The 19,850-nt window shown below is 39.9% G+C and overlaps 5 protein-coding genes across 5 annotated transcripts; 3 read left to right on the top strand and 2 right to left on the bottom strand.

The window, feature by feature from the left end:
* Positions 1-4,006: 4,006 nt before the first annotated feature.
* On the top strand, positions 4,007-6,896 carry GCK72_016563 (uncharacterized protein; the record flags this gene model as incomplete). Its single annotated transcript, XM_003100419.2, has 6 exons — positions 4,007-4,072; positions 5,121-5,281; positions 5,331-5,667; positions 5,714-6,078; positions 6,133-6,263; positions 6,760-6,896. The coding sequence occupies 6 exons, from the start codon at positions 4,007-4,009 to the stop codon at positions 6,894-6,896; spliced, it is 1,197 nt and encodes a 398-aa protein (XP_003100467.2).
* Positions 6,897-7,139: 243 nt separating this feature from the next.
* Positions 7,140-10,296, bottom strand: GCK72_016564 (uncharacterized protein; the record flags this gene model as incomplete). The annotated part of the gene is made up of 5 exons (XM_003100394.2): positions 7,140-7,189; positions 7,260-7,407; positions 7,455-7,563; positions 7,611-7,720; positions 10,216-10,296. The coding sequence occupies 5 exons, from the start codon at positions 10,294-10,296 to the stop codon at positions 7,140-7,142; spliced, it is 498 nt and encodes a 165-aa protein (XP_003100442.2).
* Positions 10,297-10,346: 50 nt separating this feature from the next.
* GCK72_016565 (uncharacterized protein) lies at positions 10,347-13,568 on the top strand (the record flags this gene model as incomplete). The annotated part of the gene is made up of 7 exons (XM_053731563.1): positions 10,347-10,462; positions 11,398-11,490; positions 11,947-12,151; positions 12,195-12,311; positions 12,723-12,837; positions 12,949-13,050; positions 13,105-13,568. The coding sequence occupies 7 exons, from the start codon at positions 10,347-10,349 to the stop codon at positions 13,566-13,568; spliced, it is 1,212 nt and encodes a 403-aa protein (XP_053580476.1).
* Positions 13,569-13,884: 316 nt separating this feature from the next.
* Positions 13,885-14,212, top strand: GCK72_016566 (uncharacterized protein; the record flags this gene model as incomplete). The annotated part of the gene is made up of 2 exons (XM_003100417.2): positions 13,885-14,025; positions 14,069-14,212. The coding sequence occupies 2 exons, from the start codon at positions 13,885-13,887 to the stop codon at positions 14,210-14,212; spliced, it is 285 nt and encodes a 94-aa protein (XP_003100465.2).
* A 652-nt stretch (positions 14,213-14,864) lies between these two features.
* Positions 14,865-17,868, bottom strand: GCK72_016567 (uncharacterized protein; the record flags this gene model as incomplete). The annotated part of the gene is made up of 5 exons (XM_003100369.2): positions 14,865-15,355; positions 16,454-16,565; positions 16,653-16,753; positions 16,915-17,190; positions 17,706-17,868. The coding sequence occupies 5 exons, from the start codon at positions 17,866-17,868 to the stop codon at positions 14,865-14,867; spliced, it is 1,143 nt and encodes a 380-aa protein (XP_003100417.1).
* Positions 17,869-19,850: the final 1,982 nt, after the last annotated feature.

Here is a 19,850-nt window from a genome sequence, read left to right on the forward strand (position 1 = left end):
TCAAGCCCTCCTGAACACAACACAATTCTTTGATCTACTTTCTATTTTTCCTTCCAAAATACTTCTCCTTTAGAATTCTAATCAGCCCTCCAATAGAGTCTCTTCATTGTCATCTTTCCAGCAGCCTCTTTTTCCGATCTCCTAATCGCGACAAGTCATCATTTCCTATTTTTCCTCATTTTCAGTCATTTTCCTTTTTTTCCTTTTTCCAGAGAGATAGAGTCATCAGACCACCCATCGTCGTTTTGTGTCTTCCTTCCAAAAAACGACGATGACGCGGATTCTTCTCTTTGTCTCTATTCCTCCCAAAAAATTGAAAAAAGAGAAAGAGTCACCAACAAAACAATGAGATTCAGGATTCAGTGTCAGGAATATCTATATAGCTGCTGAAAATGAATTTAGAGTAGGGTCTCGCGGCCCGGAAGTGATTCCTAATTCCTAATTTATTTAAATTAGTGGATTTCCCTTAATTGTGGGGGAGGGGGGGGGGGGGTTGGTCCCCCCTAGAGCGTTCTATCCCACATCTTCCATCCTTCGTCAGCCAGAAGAACACAAAACACGACGACACTCATGTCAAAAGGTGTTGCACCTTTTCTTCTTTTATTTTTTCTCCGTCGTTGTCTTTTTTCCAGAAAAAGGCGACGATGTTCTTTTCTCTTTCTTTTACACGTCACTCCCAGGCTCTTCCGGTTTTTTGTCCCTTTCTCAATATCACACTAACGAACTCAAACTTTTGGGCGTAAAAGTGGACGAAGTGGACTTTTTTTGACGCGTGATTTTCCTTATAGCGTGGATTGAGTTTTGTAAGTGCGCTCTATCGGACTAGCTACTATACCTGACAAGAATTTGGTCAACGCGCTCTACCGTAGGTTTTATATGTTCTCTGCATGACTATTAGCACGACACGCGTCTTACAACCGCGTTCTACCGAAACCAAAGAAAATTGTGTGCGAAATAGAGAGATTCAGAAAAAATGGAGATTTTTCAAGGGCATTTCGATGAAGGCAGTTGTAAGAGCTGTATCGAGCTAATACTATACCTGACAAGAATCTGGTAAACGCGCTCTACCGAAAGTTTGGTACATGACTACTCAAGCTACTTTAGGTGGCATAAATTTGATAAGCGCGCTCTACCGGACTTGTTGCAAGCCTCTCCCCTCACAAAGTTCAAAAAATAAAAGTTAAACTTTTTCTAGTAATATATTAATTACCCCATCTTAATTACTCTCCCTCTCAATTGTTCTATATCTAGCCAGTCCTCACTCTTTTCTCGTCGGAAATTAAAGTTCTGATGTTTGTTTAATGAGTTTAGAGAGCGTGAGCAAAAAAGTCACTCTTTTTTTTTCGAAACCCTTTTTTTGCACTACTGGTCAAAGTTGTTGAAAAATAATAGAAGTAGCTCTTGTTTCATTTTGGCCACATGTAGTAAACTCTAGGCATCACGTAAGGTAGATAAATTTGTGTATTTTAGAATTTGTTCTGAAATCGTATTCTCGCTCTACTGATAACAAAAAAGTTATTTGTGTAGTCTGCGTGGACAAGTTGAACTTATCCATTCAAAAAAGACTACTCGATTTTCAGCGGTTTTGCCTATTTTGACTAGTTTTCAACTCTTTTTTTTGGTTGAAAAAGTGTAAAATGTACTAAAGAATGTTATATTCAAAAAAAAAAGAAAATTTTGTGAAAATGAATTTTGTGAAATCCCTCTTTTTTTTACCGAAAAAAAGGCATGAACCTCAAAACTAAAGTTTTCCGAAAAAAAGACAAAAAATAACAAAACAATATTGTAAAACTACAGAGAACAAGGAGCTCATCCCGGTCATCTGAGTTTTCCACGTGGAGTACACAGCCGATATATGTAGAAAACTGACCAAAATCCACAAGCGATAAAACATTTGATGAAAACCAGCAAAAACTGGATCAAAGAAATTTGAACAACGAGATTTGTCTTGTCCACGTGAAGTACACTATTCGTTTTGTGTTCTTCTCATTTTCTGCCTATACTGGTAAACCGTACTACTAGCAGACGGCATTCTAATTGTTCTGCCATTTTCCATTTGTCTCTACGATGCTCCGATATCCCTGTAACCTTTTTATTCGCCCGACTAAGCTCAATCACGTCATATTCAATTCTCTTTTCTCTGACAATTCATCATCTCCCCAACTGGGCGGAGCCTTTTTTGTCCCTCTCCACATAAATCATAATAGATTAAACCGAACCCTAAGCTCCATCTCCTCTCTAAGCCTACAGTACTCCCACTCCATGTTCTGAAACGTCAAAGATCCTCTTTTTCGGAACCATTTTCCTATTCAAGATTGTCATTGTGTTAGTCAGGCCCACCCTTGAATATTTTACTTGTTTTCCAGTTTTCCAGACGGACCACATTGTGATCTATTTTGTGTGTATGGGTTACCGTAGGGGGCTCTTTTCGAAAATATTTTTATTTTCTGTGGCTCTTCAGGTCAAGTGAAGTGAGACTGACGTGTCTAAAATCGAAAATTGCACATTGCCCCATTTTGTGGGCCAGTGAGGGTTGCAAGACATAGAAAGGCTATAATTATATGATTCCAGTGCTCGGATTCAGATTCAGATTCAGTGGGGGGAGGGGGGGGACCTACTCGATTCCTTCTCGATTAGTTTTTGATCATCCAAAGTTTAATATCAATGAAATTCTCTATGTCAGGAGGTGTGAAAGCCGAAAGGTGCGATAATTGATTACCTCTCTCTTGCTATTTTTCAATTTCTCATCAAATGAGAAGAAAAAAAGATAGATGAAAAGGAATTGCGGTGTGGAGGAGGCGGGAAGCAAGCGCAGATTTTTCTTTTCTCATTTGATGGGTTGGGGGCTCGAATTCTTAATTAAATTTTTAAGAACGTCGTTTCCCTTTTTTCCATTTTATTCTTTGAGCATGCTCTCATTCTGATGTCAAATTTTTATATTCGTGGTTTCGACTATTTCAAATAGAACATTCTTCCATAATTTCCTACTGTAGAAGCCTAAATTGTGCAAAGACCGCCACGTCAAAATGCAGACGGAATCTGAAAAACTTTTTTCTTTGTAAATTATCAAACGTTCAAACAGTTTTGAATACTTTTTTGTGCTTCTTTTCTTTTCTTTTTTTTAAATTTTTTTAGAGTTTTCATTGATCATACTGTGAAATCACTCACGGATAATGAGATACTTCTGAATTTTTAATTTTTAAATACAAAATTTTGTAATTTGGCAAAATGCACTCAAAACTTTTTCGATTTTTTTTGTAATTTTTATCAAAAAAGGAAAAAATCCTATGTACGTTTGAGCGTGATCGATATTTAAAACAAATGTAGACTTTTTTTGCAAAAAAATTGAAAAAATTCACATTTTTTAGGGTCCAGAGAAAAATCTCAAATCGGCCCGTTCCAAGTCTGAAAACTTCTAGTCATACCAGTTCCCGGTTAGGTTTTTGGTGTGTTTTGTGTATATATGCCGCTTAAAATTCTGTAATTCAAAGATTACTCATCTTCTTTCTATTTTCTTAAACGACTAACAGAACACCAATTGGTTTTCGTCTTCCTCTTCTGATGTTTGACGTCTTCTAAGCTCCGCCCTCCAATCCTTACACAATAAAAAATCAGTAGTACCCCAAAGTGACCCATTCCCATTTTTTCAATCAATCTCTACACTGCTATCTCTGAAAAATCTTGAAAAGAAACTTTTCGAAACTTCTCCCTTCCCGCTCGTTTTTCAATGTTTCACTAATGGTGTGCCAGTCACTTTTCTTTGAGATTTTCGACCGATTTGGCAACATTTTGTTCTCGTGATTGACGAATACATACACTTCATGTGAAAAAAAGTTGGTATAAAAAGGCAACCGAGAGCCTAGGCACTCACCGTCATCTCTTTTTTTTGTTGTTTTCCTTTCCATTTTTATTTTGCATCTCATTTCCTGCGAACCACCACAAAACGAATGAATTCATTTGTTTAATTCACAGGTAATCGAATTCGAATGTACATGAGTTCTTCGTAATGGACGTTGGCAATCAGACAACGGACGAGTCGCTCTTCGCGAATATATCCAGCTATGAAAGCACGGTACGTGGAATTGGAAAAAGGGATGCTGGAAAAGAGTAACATAATTTGGAGTGGTGTTCATGAAATAGTGAACTTGGAAGAATAGGCTTAAATAGGAACTTGAGCAAACACCAGTCAGGCCTGGAACATACGCGGGAAGTCGGGAGATGGGGGAATTTCAATAGATAGTTAAATTTAAAGGGAGAGTACACATTTTTTATTAATTAAGGAAACTGGGAAAATAGGATTCTAGATGAAATGGGGCTCCAATCTTGGACCTCATGGTTGAAACTTCCAAGCGGTTCTTTATACACATAAAACTACGCAGAATTTTGGGGTTTTATAGGGTTTTATGGCTAGAAGTAACAGGTCGTATCGGCTTGGACGGCCTGAGAACTTGGCGGCTTTTAGCCTGGACCGCACAGAACAGTAGTCACGTTATTTGGATCAGCCATCCGGCCCGTAGTTGGTCACAGACGTAAAACTCGCCGAGATCTACATTTTGGTATATTTTGCAGCACATTATTGAGTTTCGAATTAGTTACGGGCCGGCTGGTTTGGATCTGTTTTGTGCCGATTAGCAAGTATGTCATAAAACAAGCCAAGATCTTTAATTTTCAATATTATGTGTCACACAGCTCCACTTACGACTACAGTTTCAAGCCTATACTCTAGCAGTCTTGACTGATCGCCTATCATGAAACTCCTACAGATTATCACGGTGTCAAAAATAGTCACAATCTTTAAAACTTTGCTGCAAACCAACAATCAAGACTAGATCTACGTCTTTGTGGGTTACAACTTTTTGGTACGGACCCTGTTCAGTCTGTTTAAAGCCTTTTGAAACAGGGTGACTATAATTCTGTCTTTTTGATGAGTCTCTCATAACTTTCAGAATCTATCATGATTATTCAGACCGTTGAAATGTTTAAGGGAAGAATTTCTCATTCAGTACAAAACTGACCAAGATACAGAATTCCTGGACCAAACATACGAATTTCTGAACAATACCGACTGCATTACATATTCCCAAAGTTGAACCCAAAATCCTTACTATACCTTTTTCCAGACCCCCGAAGCCCCGTACACCATCCCATGCTGGGCTCCCGACGACTACTTGATCACAGAACGGTTCTGGCTGTGTGTTGTCGCCGGAGTCACCGTGTCCATCATCTCAATCGTCTTCAACACATTCATCTTTTTCGTTTTCGTCACGAATAAGCAGCATCGGTGAGTTACTTTAACTTTAGAACTTAGGGAACCTGAGAGAGAATTTCAGACGCTCCCCAAACCTATATCTCCTCCTACTCTCCCTCTTCGACGTATTTATTGCATTCGCCTATATCGCAGTGATGTCTGTCCGAATTCTGGTCAACTTCACCTCCAGTGTATTCCTCAAGTCTATCTGGGTCCGTTATATGATTCCAATGCTAACAGTCTCTCATATTGGAATCACTTCGTCTACTTTCCTCATCTGTTTCGCATCGATTGAGCGTTACTGTATCACTGTGAACAACTTCTTGGTTCCATATCTCCAGAAGCATCGACCGATTCTTGCATTCATCGCGATTATGTGTGGTGTTGTGAGCAAGGGGACAATAGTCAAGGAGGTGGATGTAAGTTTGCCAAAAACGCTCCATCGTAACTTATATCAAGTTCCAGATCCAATTAAACCCAGAATGCTACGGCGAGCTCAACTACTGGAAGGTAGTCCCGTCAAGTCTCCTCTACGAATTCCCGCTTTTCAATCAATACTGGCGTTTCTACTTCCGTAACATCTTCACTATCCTCGCACCTTTCTTCATTCTACTCCTTGTCAACTGTCTTCTCCTATTCCAACTCCGTGAGCACAACCGGAAGAGCAAGTTCGCCGACCATGATAAGCAGAATGTGAAGGAGAAAAAAGCTCGGATTCGTGCCACCACGAAATCCGTCGTCATCATCGTTTGCACCTACCTGATGTCTAATCTGTTATCTGTTATTATCACGATTTGGGAGTATATCGATAGCGCCTCGATTTTCAGCGAGTGAGTTTGTTTTTTTTTTCGAACTAAAATTCACTGAAATTTTTTATTTTGCAGAGAATGGCTGGCATTTTATGTGCTCTCCGTTGATGTCATCTCACTTTTGACAATTGTGGCTTCCTCGGCTCGTCTTCCGATTTACGCGTATTTCCAACCGTTGTTGAGAAAAGAGATGGGACAGTGTTTGGGTAAGTAGCGAGGGGTTGGGTCGCTGCGCAGCGAATTTCCAAATCCATGGAATAGTTTTTCGTAATGACAGTTTTCATAGGTCGCCTAAGATGCGCTTGGATACATTAGAGACTCCAAATAGTTTTGAGTCGCTACGCAGCGAATATGATAGAAGCTTCTATAGATGATTTCTCACAAGGGAAGTCCTCGAAGTGTTCTCTTTCAAACGACTCAAGAATTTGGTACCCGCAACTTTTGAGTCCGCAGATTCTAAATCTGAAATAAAATTCTGCTAAATTCTTCTATAAACCGAGTTATGAGTCGCCAAACAAGTCAGTAGAGCGGTTTAAGTTTGTTATCTACCTTCACTCAGCATTGCATTGAGTCGCGGCGCAGCGAATCCTTTTATACATGGTAATGCAAACTCAGACAGTTCAAAATATAATCGTTTTATGGGTCAGCACTTTGCACCGCACCACCCGTTCTCCAATTAACCCAACCCCTCAATATTTCCAGGCGACTGGTGCTGCTGTATCCCAGAATCCGACAAAAAACTCTCGCTCCTCGACGAACTCCAGATTCCCAAGACCCAGCTGATTTCCACGCCCGATGGTGAATCGCCAAGCATCAGCTCGAAAATTGAATTTGTTTGATGGCTCACAACCTTTTTAAAATTATTTTCTCCTCTCTGTTCCCCCTTTGCAATAATAATGATAACGTTTTGTCAAGTTAACCACCCACACAACGGGTCTTCATTCTTCTTTTCTTCTTTTTTATTATTATAATTTTTGACAAAAAAATAAAAATATTTTCAGCTCATTATTGTTTTTAGAAAGGAATAAAAGAACCAGTAACAAATGGAAAATGTGGAGGTAATACATAATAAAGGAAGCAAGTCATCCATTGTCCGAAGCGGTTCTCTCTTTAGATTCCATTGATTTGAGGCCTGCAAATCACAAATAATTTTCGCGCTCTACCAGACTTTTTGTGGAGCGCACTTGCAACACTAAACTTACCATCCTGTAGAATAGACGCTAGATCTATTGTTTTGGATTCCTCCACTTTTTCCTCGATTGTAGTGACTATCATATCCCGTTCCACTCGTTGGGATAGTATAGGCGACTTATGGATTAAGACGGTCTTGTTCACAGGTTCAGCGGGGTACTGGAAAACAAAATTAACTGAAATCTTATCCAGATAACCTAACTAACCTTTGTGATGTATCCTGGATCCCAAATGTAGATGTAATAAACGCTCAAAGAAATTGCTGGGAGAGAAACGGAAAGGATGTAGCCGAGAACTGTGATAATGCGGACCCATCTGAAAAATTTCTATAGTTTCAGACCCATACTAGTATTTATGCTTACTTGACACCACTTTTCTGAGTGAACTTGACACGTTTGTCAGATGAATAAATGGGTTGCTTGGAGCGACCGCGCATTCGGGCCGAATAGGAGAGATGATTGGCTTGGGACATCTGGAAAACGGTTGAGTTAGGTGATATGGGTGAAGCTTAGGTGATAACTAACAAAAATATTTTATATTGAGAACGATTACGATAAGTTAACAGCTATAAAAAACTACGGTAGTGCACTTATTCGTTTGAATTTGAGTTTTGGAAACTAGTCGGAACTGTCCGGAATAGAATTGCCCTAATTAAAACTAGTACGAAATAGAATCGACAGATCAAGGTATAATGATTACAGTTATAACGTTTGACCACTTTTTGGCATTATTTCATATCCAGGGTGGTTTTGATTCGGTCGCGCAAGTATAAACTACATAATCTATCACTTTAGTCAAGTCAGAGTTTTCAGACATAACCTACATTTTTTGAAAGCTGTTGACGTGGGGATACTGAGTCTGTTCAAACTTTTCTCAATGCCATATATTAGCTCCGCACAGTTCTTACAACTGCGCTCCACCGAAATTTACTTGAAAAATGTCTCTTTTTCATTGAGTCTCTAAACTTCACACACTATTTCCTTCGGTTTCGATAGAGCGCGGACGTGAGAAGCGTGTCGTGCTAATAGAACCGATTTATGAGAATTTTGCGGATGTGACAAATCTCAATTCAATTTAAGATCTAGAAGTGTGATAACTCGCATTCTATTGGTGCGGATCAAGTATTGAAAACAAATTCAAAATACTCTCGTTTCCAGCTTTCCAGCAATATAACACAATATATATTCTAGTTAGTGTAGAAAAATGATATTTCAAAAGAAACCGTACTTCTCCTTTCTTGCATAACAATCTTCAGCAATAGATATTATTTGTTCACGAAGAGTTGCCAGGTGGTGTTAAAGGCGCATCTAATTTGTACGAAAGGGTCTCGAAGCGCAAAACATGATGTGCAGTTCTTTTCAGACCTGTGAAAACACGGCATTTGATCTTTTTCAAATACGAGACCATTCCGCGCATTTAGCACGTTCCGGAACAAGTTCGTGAACCGATAATATCAATCTTTGACTTTTTGTAAGATAGACTGTAACCTATAAGTCACTTTTCAGAAAAATTAAAAATCTCATAACTTTATAGGTGTCAAGATCGAAAACATAAAACGAGAAAGAAGTGGACAAAAGGATGAGTATGAGTAGTGGAGAGAGCCCCCTCATGTGTTGAAGGGCTTCTTCCTCCCCAACCCCTTCTTTTTCCGCTCTTGTTCTCCTTCTTTTCTTTTTTTCATCGTCCCCGCATCCCCTTCTTCTTCTTCTTTTTCTTCTGAATCGATTCTCACGCCTTTCCCATTTCTCGTCTCCTCCTTTCCACGAAAGAAAGAAATAAAAATTTGATTCGAATGCCTCGGAGTGAGAAACGAAGAAGAATAGAGAAAGAAGAAGAAGCGGGGAAGATGACAAAGAGCAGATGGAAGTTTTTTGCGTCGTTTCGATTTCAAAAATAAGAAAATAAGAATCTTTTCGATTCATGAATGTAAAAAGTAAGCAACTCAAAAAAAAAATGATAAAAAAGTGACAGACAAATGGACTAAACATGGAGAATTCGAAAAGTAGATTGAATTTCCTGTAGAGAAACTTTTCGAGAGAAAACGAAAAAACGAATCGGGACATAATCAAAAATCATTGTGGGAAGGGATTTTGAAGTGGATAGCGGCCTATAGTTTTTCAGTTTATTTTGTTGTGGTGAATATTTTTTGAAGATTTTACTAAAATTTTAAATTGTTTAGACTACGAGTCAATAATCGTAATTGAGAGCATTCCTAGGTTAATCATTGGCAAAATTAGCTAGGCGAACAGTTTTCCAATGGAAAATGTCTGGCAAGGCTATATTTTTAGCTATTACTGTTCTGAAAAATATGATTCTGAAAGCAAAACTGGCTAAAACTTAACGTGGGTATAACGCCGAAAAAATATGAAGTATATGACACGATGAGGCACAGCCTATATCCGCGGCTGCGCTCTAATGAGAAATTCCGTGTTCCTAAAGTTTTCCATTTAGAAATGAAGATTTTTGAAGTTTTTGGCACCGCCATTGTACGCCAAAAATACTAATGTTAACCGTCACGACAAGTTGTAACGCCGTTATCAATAAAGCGCGTCAGTATGTGAGCGTAGATTTGCCAAAACTTGGTCCCCTAACACTATCTTACTGTTTGGACTTATTGTGATGAGAATTTGGCTTATAATGGGGAAATTTTCCAATTACTAACTTTTTGTTTAGGAATTATTAATGTTTCCCCTCCACAGACTGTTCACTATCTAACTAATCTTGGCTACCTAGCTGCTGTTAAAACCCTAAGAACCAAGAAATGTGTAATCGTTCAGAAAGAAAACGTCCGGGAAGAAGACAAAACATATGCTCCCTCTGAGACGAGCTCATAAAATCTGAGAGCTACCACTTCAAGCTTTTAGAGGCCCCCAGTCCTCCTCGAAATGATGAATGTAACTTGATAGTTGTGAGTCATCACAATTCTTTCCTTCCACTTTAAGAAGTTCCCTATGAACTGAAATTTACCTTCCTTTCCTGCGCCGACTTGTTGCTGATCTTCTCCATCAGGTCCTCGATTGATAGCCATTCTCCACCACTGCTTGTCATGTTTCTGGAAGGAAAAAAGTAAAAGACACACCAAAAAATGAGAATGTCGGATGTCGCCAAAGAAAAGAATCATGTCGAAAAAGGAGAAAATTGGAATCCAATTTGTATTTGGGATTCTGGAGAAGGAAGGAGAGAGGGAGAAGGAAGGAAGATTTGTGTGTGGTCTGTGAGAGAAACGACAAACGGACCACGAAGAAAATAGTTTGCATTAGAGGTCTGGGCAAAGAGACAAAAACACTTGAAGGTCCCCCCCTCTAGTCAACAACAAGGGAGTGATTAGTTGATCCCTTGTGTTGAATCATGTGCGGAATTCGAAATTTTGAAAACATTTTTCACCATGTATAAACAAAAACAATGGGGGATACCTTGGGGATCGCCCCCATCCTCCTTATGATCTACATAGGAGTGTGAAGTGCACAATAGTGCCTGAGGCGTAGATGAGAGTTGAGAGGTCTTGTAGCTGGCAAATTTGAATATGAAGGGTGTGCGTTGGAAAAAGGGGATACTCAGATTTCAGGGTGGAGGAGTGAAGGATTGGGGATTAGAAGTTCTGGGCTGAAAATGATCAATTTTGGCTGGAAATGTCTATTTTTGCTGAAAATGGTTAGTTTTTTTACGGGAAATGGTCAATTTTTGACGGAAATTGGTCAATATTTGGTTGGCAATGGTCAAAGTTTGGCTCAATTTTTGGCTCTGAATAGAGGATTTCTGGATTCCAAGATTCCAAGGTTTAAGGAATTCGGAATTCCACAATTCCGGGATTCTAGGGTGCGCTATTTCAAAATTTTGCGATTCAGAACACAAGATTTCAGGATTCAAGATTTTGAAGATTTTAAATATTTCAAAATCCCAGGATTTTAGGATTCCGTGAATCCTGGGCTTAAATATTGAAGGTTTTTTGGGTTCACGGGATTTCAGGGTTTCACACTTAAAAGCCAAAAAGTAGTCAAAGTTAGAATTTTTAAATTCTAACTTTGACTACTTAAAAGTTTCAGATTCCAAGGTTCCAGGATTATGGGATTTCAACAATCTACATTTTGCTATTTCTAGGATTCAAAGATTCTATAGTTTAGCGATATTCCAAGATTTTTAAAATTTCAGAATTCCGGGATTCTACGACGCATTAGCCGTATACCAGTTCCATATCTCTACACTGGCTATCTCTAAGCCCTATGATGCCAAAAACGTCAATTTGTTAGTTGGTCAGAGAGAATCCTCAAGACGACCGAAAAAACTATTGGAAAACTAAAAAACTAGGCCGTTCTCAAAGCTAGACCTTAGTGTGATTCATTTTTGACTTTTAAAACTTAAAGTTTTCTTTCTAAAAACAAAGTTTTATCTCTATCAGGTGGATGGCCTAATTTTCCATTCAGAATTTCCTAGGCTGTCTCATTTTCAAAACTCGACAAACCATAGTCATTGACACTACCAGTTTCCTCTGCAGACTTGTCCAAACTTATTCTGTCCATCAGATCCATATCTTTCCCCTCCAACACCCTTTTCGAAATAAATTTCCAAGATGCTTGTTTTCCGATATGCCACGACTGTATTCAGCACGTGAAAGGAATCTTCTGATTATCGTTTCGTTGCTTTATTTGGTGGCGTTGTGGTAGGTTTAATTAACGAAAAGTAATATTTTGAAAATTGCAGGTACGACTTCCCACCGACCTCTGGGATATCAAAACTGAAAGAGCGTCTTCGAAATTCTAAAATCAGACGGAGAAATATATATCAAGAGGATGTGACACTAGAGGAGCTGGAGAATAACTTGTATTCGAAGAATGGTTATGAAGTGGTTCAAGTCACTGCACCAGTACCCACATTGAGATTTGTACAGGAGCCGACTTGTGAGAAGGTGAGTCTGAATAGTGGAATCAGTCCATAATAGAAGGTGTCAGGTGTTCATGGATTGGATAGAAGTATCGAATATGTCTAGAAACGAAGTACCACCGAGAAGGTTGACTGCAGAGCAGCAGTTTGAAGTGACCATGAATAATTATTCTTCGTTGATTTACGTGAGTTAGCTTCCGGGTTGATACCGTTATGCCATAGATCCGTTCAAATCAAAACTTATATAAATCTGACCATGTACGGACGGTTTCTAAATTTTCAGCGCAAATTTTTGAAGAGCTTGAATCCATACAGGCCGACACGGGCGAAACTTGCTCAAATTGCATTCTTATGAGCCAAAAAATACACCATAATGTAGATCTTGGCGAGTTTTATCTCTGTGACCTACTTCGGGTCGGATAGCGGATCGGTAGTGTGCCAGGGGCCGGGAAAAGGTTCAAAAAACTCGCAGAGATCTACATTTTGGTATATTTTTCAACTCGTAGTATTGAGTTTTGAGCGAGTTACGTGCCGCCCGGTGTCGGCCCGTTTCGACCCAATCAGCAAGTATGCTTAAATCATGTTTGATATTCCAGAACTATCGAAACAGTGCCGCGAAGAAACAAAAACCCGCAAAATGGGATATCATATCTGAGTTGATGACGTGGAAGTCTGAAATTCTTGGAGCTCTAAGCTATAGTTTTGATGGAGGTAATATTCAGTTAGCTCGGCACAGTTCTTACAACTGCGCTCCACCGGTAGAGCGCGGGTGTAAGAAGTGTGCCGTGCTAATATTTGCAATTCATAAATACAATGCTTTAGTCTCCCTACACCATGCTATGAAGGAACACGAGTTGAATGAAAAGAATGGGTTGATTGTCGGAAGTTTGATACCATGGGTGGAAGTGCTTTCGTTGAAACATGGTAAGCACCCCCTGACCTCCGGGAAAAACCAATTCTAAAAAAATTGTGTTTCAGGAGCCGCTAACATCTTGACAATTGAATACAACCAATTGAATATTGAGCAAAAGTTCCGAGACCGAATGTCCTCTATTAGTCCAGCTGACTTTGCGAGTAACTACGAAAAATACCTAAACTCTTTTGATTTTGCCGCAGCATTTTCCTCTATTGAGCAGCTAGGACTTGGACAGTTCGGTGAACCAATTGACGCAATCGGTGATCTACGAGAAATTCTGAAAATCAGGTGCACATTGAAACCAGGTGGTTTATTGTTCCTTGGACTTCCATTCGGTCTTGACGCAGTTGTCTTTAACCTTCATCGAGTCTATGGACCTATTCGATTGGCTATGTTGATGACTGGATTCGAGTGGGTTGCCACGTATTCATCAGAGACGAACTCCGCGATTGAGTTGGATAAAGTGTTGAGGGAAGACGGAACGGATACTAAGAATCAGTATACATTGGTGTTGAGGAAAGTCTAATTGCTTTTGCTATTGATGCCAGAATTATTAGCACGGCACTTGTCTTACAACCGCGCTCTACCGAAACCAAATAAAGTTGTGTGCGAAATTTTTCAAGGGGGATTTCGGTGGAGCGCAGTTGTAAGTAAGGTGCCGAGCATATTTGTATAGGAACTATTTTCTTGGAATAAAATAAACATTTGATAGTCTATTATGTTCTCAAAAAATCGATCAAACACCGTGGCGCTCTTATCAGTCACCCAACCATGTAATCAGCAACCGGAGAGCAGTGCTCTTTTCAGTTCAACCAACAACCTTTTTTCAATTTCAATTAAAAATGAAATTCTTGCTCTCCGTTGTCCTCGGGAACCTTCTCTTCTCTACTTTCACTTCCGCCCAAACTCCAATCTCATGTGCTTTCTGTATTTCTGGATTAGCTCAAATCAATCAAGAAGTTGTCACTACTCCTGACATGCAGGTAAGGGGTACGGGTAGTTGACGGAAAAAAAGAACTTTTGTAGGCTCAAATGGGAGTTCAAGCATCACAAGGGTGTGACCAGATCCCAGTGAAACAGACTCGTGAGACATGTCGTGGAACCATGAATACTAACTTCAATATTTTCTATGCGGTGAGTGTGTTCAAGTCTGGAGCTACATTTTTGTAGTTGACAACTTTTTGATAACTCTTCTAGATTTGGAGATATAAGCGGTTAAAGATATGTACCACCCAAGTGGCGTGCACAGAATCTGCGTCTCTTGTTTTGGTGCCTGGAGTTCAAACCGTTATATCTCTAAACCTAGCAGAGCTATCAAAAAGTTGTCAACTAATAAAATGTGTAAAATTTTGTTCTCCACATTTTAATAGTTGACAACTTTCTTGTAGCTCTTTTAGGTTTTGAGATACACGTCTTCAAAGACAGGTAGAGGGAGACAGCGCAGAGAAACTAGAGTGTCTGACTTCTCTGTATCTTTCTCTCTTACTGTAGCTTGGTTTCCACGACTAAACTATCGAGGGGACCTTGACCACTGGTTCCTAGACCACTTCCAGCAAAAGGCTCCGAGGGCGGATTCACAATTTATATTTCTTATTTTCAGAACTTCACTGGACAAGCCAACAACTCCCCGACCCAAATTTGCATCAATATGGGAATGTGCTAATCGAGTTTTACATTTATTCAAAACAATTCAATTCAATTCAAAAATGAAAAATTATTAGTTTTAACGAAAGCAATGCCACATCAAGATACTTTACAAAATAACTACCCGTCTCTTTTTCAATTCGATCAGAAATTTGTCATTGTCTATTTTTTGGGATAATTATCTTCCGAAAAGTCCTCCGAAATTATTTCCAATTCCTCCTAAATCAAAACCAGTGAATTGTTGGAGTATCTGTCCAGCTGCCTTCGCAGTCGCCTCTTTCCCAGGTTTTCCACCTTGCCCAGCCGCCTGAGCACCCATTATTCCTTGTTGAATCAACCCGAATAATCCAAGATCTTGTCCATCTGGACCTCCTCCGTTACCACCATTTCCGCCGGCTCCCATTGGTGCCGCTCCAGCGTTTGGATTAGGAACAAAGTTACCGAGAGGGCCTTGACCAGTTTCTCCTAGACCGCTTCCAGTGAACATGCCGAGGGCTCCAAGAGCACCTTGTCCGGCTTGACTGTTGCCTCCAAATGATTTGAAGGCGTCGACGAATGGAGATGGTGCAGGAGGAGTTGGTGGTGGTGGAGGAGGTGTTGGTGGCGGATGTGGACGACGAGTTGTGTGTGGACGAGGGCGGAATGGAGCAAGAGTTGGTGGAGGGGTGGCTGAAATTTGAAGTTTTGATTGAAGAATGTCTCCCAGGGTCATAAAATGTCCATAGGAAGCATCTGCGCTTCAAAAACTTGCGTAAAATTAGCGAAAATTTGTATTTTTCCACTCTGATGAAAAAGTGTGCTTCATTCGAAAAATTTCATTGCCTTGTTCGTTCACGTTATAAGCACGCGATTTGGCTGAGCGCCGACTGAATTGGGAACCTGCCAAGTTGCTTGCAAGCGCGCTTCACTAGAATTCCGGTATCGCGGCGAAATAATTTGAATTCATATGTATGGACTAAAAATGAACATGTGTGTCTTGAAGAAAACAGCAAAGTGTTTCATGTTCAAAATCAGAAAGCTCTCAAATGAGCTCCGTATCGTCGTCAAAATGATAGAGAGTCGATACGCAGCGCTTGTGTTTAGTTGCATGACAAGCATTTGTACTTGTGGAATCATTGGCCTATATAAAACAGTGATCCAATTTTGAAGGCGCATCAACTTTTGGAAAACAAGAAAAATCTAGATTGGGAAGGGCGGTGCCCGTGGAGTTATGGAACGTGACCTATTTCATTGGAAAGCCGAGAAAACTCTGATTCCAAATATATATTCAGTTTTTGTCCTTGAGAATTTAACCTCGTACTCGAGAAAAACGAGGTTGAAGTTAGACCATTACCTTACCGAACTCCAAACTTTCAAACTCTGAACTTTGACCTCATTTTTCTCGAATAACAGACTTCCCGGGAAAAACTGAATATATATTTGAAATCATCGTTTTCTCAGCTTTACAATGATACAGAGTACCTCCTGTAACTTTTTATGGCTTGTAAGAAAGATGAACAAACTTTGGTAAAAACTAGCAGATTCATAGTTAAACATGGCCTTTATCGATTTTTAAACGGTCTTTCGCTTTTTCAAAAACGTAAACTCTGTTCCGTTGTTGCATCACGTGCATATAGACTCTAGCCTGTCTCACGCGTTGCGTGCCTAACTACCGTGATGTTGCTAAAACGTTTTGATGAACACAAGACACCATCGATTCACTTTTTTCGTACGCTCTTGAACTGGATAAGCATCCCCTCCGTCGATTCGAAAGAAAGTGTAACTTACGTTTACACATATCCGCTACTTTCTGACACTGTTGATAATCCTCGAACAAATTTGCATTCGTCTCCGCCGTCCGACATCCCGGAAACCAAAATTCGTCGCATTGCAACGTCTCCTAAACATGTTTTGTACATATACACACACATACATTATACTTTTCATTCCCCAAAAAAAGTCAATAAGTGGAGAACCAGTTACTCACTTTGTTATAGGTGAACATTGGCCGAAACCCGCAAAAGCGTCCGTTTGGCACGCCCATTTTGCAAATCGCCAGTGGATCAGTAGGTGACGGTGTGGCAGAGGCTGAAATAAGTTGAGATGACTCATCGCCTATTGACACAGACAAAAAAAGCTTCTTTTGTTCTCTTTCTTAGTTTTCAGAGAGTGGTTTAATAGACTTTTACACTTTTCATCAAATGTTTGGTCGAGAACAAGAAACCTATTATTTCCCATTTGATTCTTACCTGTGGGAGACGGTATCATTGGAGAGATCACATTTGGAAGTGAAGGTTGTGGTGGCATGAAAGGTGATGGTGTTGGACGAATCGATGGACCTGGAGCAGTTCCGCCATTCGCCGCGGTGATACACTCGATTGGAATAGTTCTGCAGGTGTTGGCTGAGGTGTCCTGGAACTTTGAAGCAGGTCGAGCACAGATTTGTCGGGGGAAGTCACAAGTGTGAGGGTCACATTTTGAGGTGGCAATGTTGGTGTAGTCGGTGGAGCCAAGGAAGTCTTCGCCTGGAAAAAATGGGGAAAAATCGGAGGAAACGAGAGAAAATTGTATTTCTGTGCGGTCCGCAATATTGCGTCACGGTGAACATTTGCAATTCTTACTGTAGTCAACAAGTTTGTTTTTTGTAGCTTTTTTGAATATTTTAGAATTAAAATGTACATTTTACTGCGGAAAATCTTTGGTAAGTTAGAATTTATGTCAATTTTTTCGGTTTTTTCTTGGTTTTTCAGGGAATTCGCGATAAAACACGCTTCAAAAGCTGCGAATTGTTTGGAACATGACCGGGTTAGGGAATTGTGGACTTAGAATTGTGGACTAGAATTGTGGACTGCTGTGTGCGCTTCGCGTTTTTCAATGAAAGATGCGACAGACACACGCTGAACTTGAATTTGGCACTCAGCCAACTCTTTTTTGACATAATGACATCCGCTGTGCGATGGAGCGCGTTTACCCGACCTTATGCTTCGCATCCCTGTGTTGCTAACGTATCCTACCGGCAAGCTACCAAAACACAACTCACATTCTTCAAACTCGAACAACTTCTCGAGGAACGGATCGAGTTGATCTGGCAGCTGACCGCCGACAAGGCCAATCAAGATCGAATTAGCGGATAAGAGGAGGAGGAAAAAGTTGACGCAACGGCCGCCAGATGGCGTCAAGAAGCGGCAAAGACGCAACACCATTTACACGACCGATGACGACGACGTCGAATGATTCAGAAGAATACAAGTAGAGGAGAGAGAGAGAGAGGTTGGAAGACGTAGATGACGAATCAAAAAGCAGAAGATGACGAAGAAGGAGAAGAAGCTGTGAAAGGTGAAACCATGTGTAATGTATGTTTCAGTAGTTGAAGACAGTGTAGATCACAAAGAATTCTCGTAGCATTTATGTAAATTTGAGAAGAAATTGAATAGATCGAGGGGACGGAAAGTATTCGACAGAATATAAGGATTGAAGTATTTGAAGAGAGGAAACAAACGGACAGAAGGTATCCGAATAGGGGGGATTTCTTTCTTTCTCTCTCAATCCGTGACGATATTCGTTCAAAGTGGGCAAGTTCTCGCAGTCTCTAAATCTATGTATATTCTCTCTGTATTCAGATGAGACACTTCTCCAGTCCCCTGATGATCCGGTTTTGAGGAAGACAGAGAGAGATTCGAGGCACGATTCATCTGCTTTTTCTTTTTTAAAGTGTTATGATGATGTTGGCAGAGAGACGTAGACGGAGGAGCGTGCCAAAACAACTTTCTATTTGGAAACATTTTTTTTGTTTTTGAAGGGCAAAATGTTTCATTGGGTTTAGACAAAACGAGGGACTTGGAAGTGTAACGTCTTCTGAAATAGGTTTTATCTGGAGTGATTTTGTCTGTACTTCCTGATCAATTACTCATGAGAACTGTTACATATTACAGTCTCTAATTTTTGAGAACTGATTTCTCTGAAATATCACCCATTCGCCATTAACTGACCAGTAGTTCAAAATTCGCCTCGGGGATGAGGAGTGGGTCTCGTTGCGGAATTTCGATATACGCCGGCTCTCTACCGTACTTCACCCATAAAAAGTTTCAAAAGTACGGTAGTGGCAACGAGACCCACCGAGCTGAACTTTGAGCAAGCGGCCAGTCACCGGCGAATGGGTAATAGTTTTTTGCTCGAGAAACAGTACAATTCAAAATCTCTGCCTAGTGTTTATTATTATCGATTCGCGAACACTAGCCGGTAGTGTTAAAGGCGCATGGAGTTTGTTCGGATCGGTTTCGTAGTCACTACATGTTTTCAACTCCCAATTTCAACAAATTCCATGAACCTTTAATACCACCCGTCAAGTGTTTGTGAACCTATAATCTCAACCATGTCCGACAGATTCTTTATGAAAATTTCATAGAATTTCTATCTGAAATATCTACTACTGTGTCTGACTATAGTTTTTCCAGATGATTTTTATTAATATTGATGTTTTCTACCCTCAAATCGAAACTTATACAGAAAACTATTTTCAGATCAAAAATATACTTATTAATAAACTCTGATTGGTACATTTGCAGGAGTTGGCGCACCAACTTCTTTTCTTTTTCTTTTTCAGAAGTACAGTACCCCGAATATACAAAATATGCGCTGTTGCCGTGAGGCAGTTGGTTTTTGTCACTTTTTAGGTGAAATTCCATGATTTTTCTGTATTTTTATCCAAAAATCATGTTTTGGAAGGCATTTTTCTCTGGCAAAGTGTACTTCCGTAGCTTCCGGCTAATAAACAAATTTTTAAACATCGTTTCTCGAAGGATACTCATTAGAATTTCAATTTATTACTATTTTTCAATTTTTTTCATCTAAAAATTTATTTAATTCCAGGCGAAATCACGTTTTTATTCACCGAATTCAAACAACCTCCCCAATTGTTTCAATTTTCCACATTCAAACACCCGCCAACAAGCAAACCTGCACATCAAACTTGCAGTTCTCTGCCGCCGTCTGCGTCTCCCTCTCTCTCCTCGTTTCCACTGCGACAATTTCTGGTCGACAGCAACGCGACGTGCACTGTTTCTCCTTATATTCTCCGCTCATTTTGCCATTTCTTTGTGTTTTTGGCTTGATTTTTAGCGATTTTCAGCAATTTTTTGCTATTTTTAGGTAGTTTTTAGGTAGTTTTAGGTAGTTTTGGTGCGGA

This window comes from Caenorhabditis remanei, chromosome V (assembly GCF_010183535.1).
Source record: "Caenorhabditis remanei strain PX506 chromosome V, whole genome shotgun sequence".
NCBI classification, from domain to species: domain Eukaryota; kingdom Metazoa; phylum Nematoda; class Chromadorea; order Rhabditida; family Rhabditidae; genus Caenorhabditis; species Caenorhabditis remanei.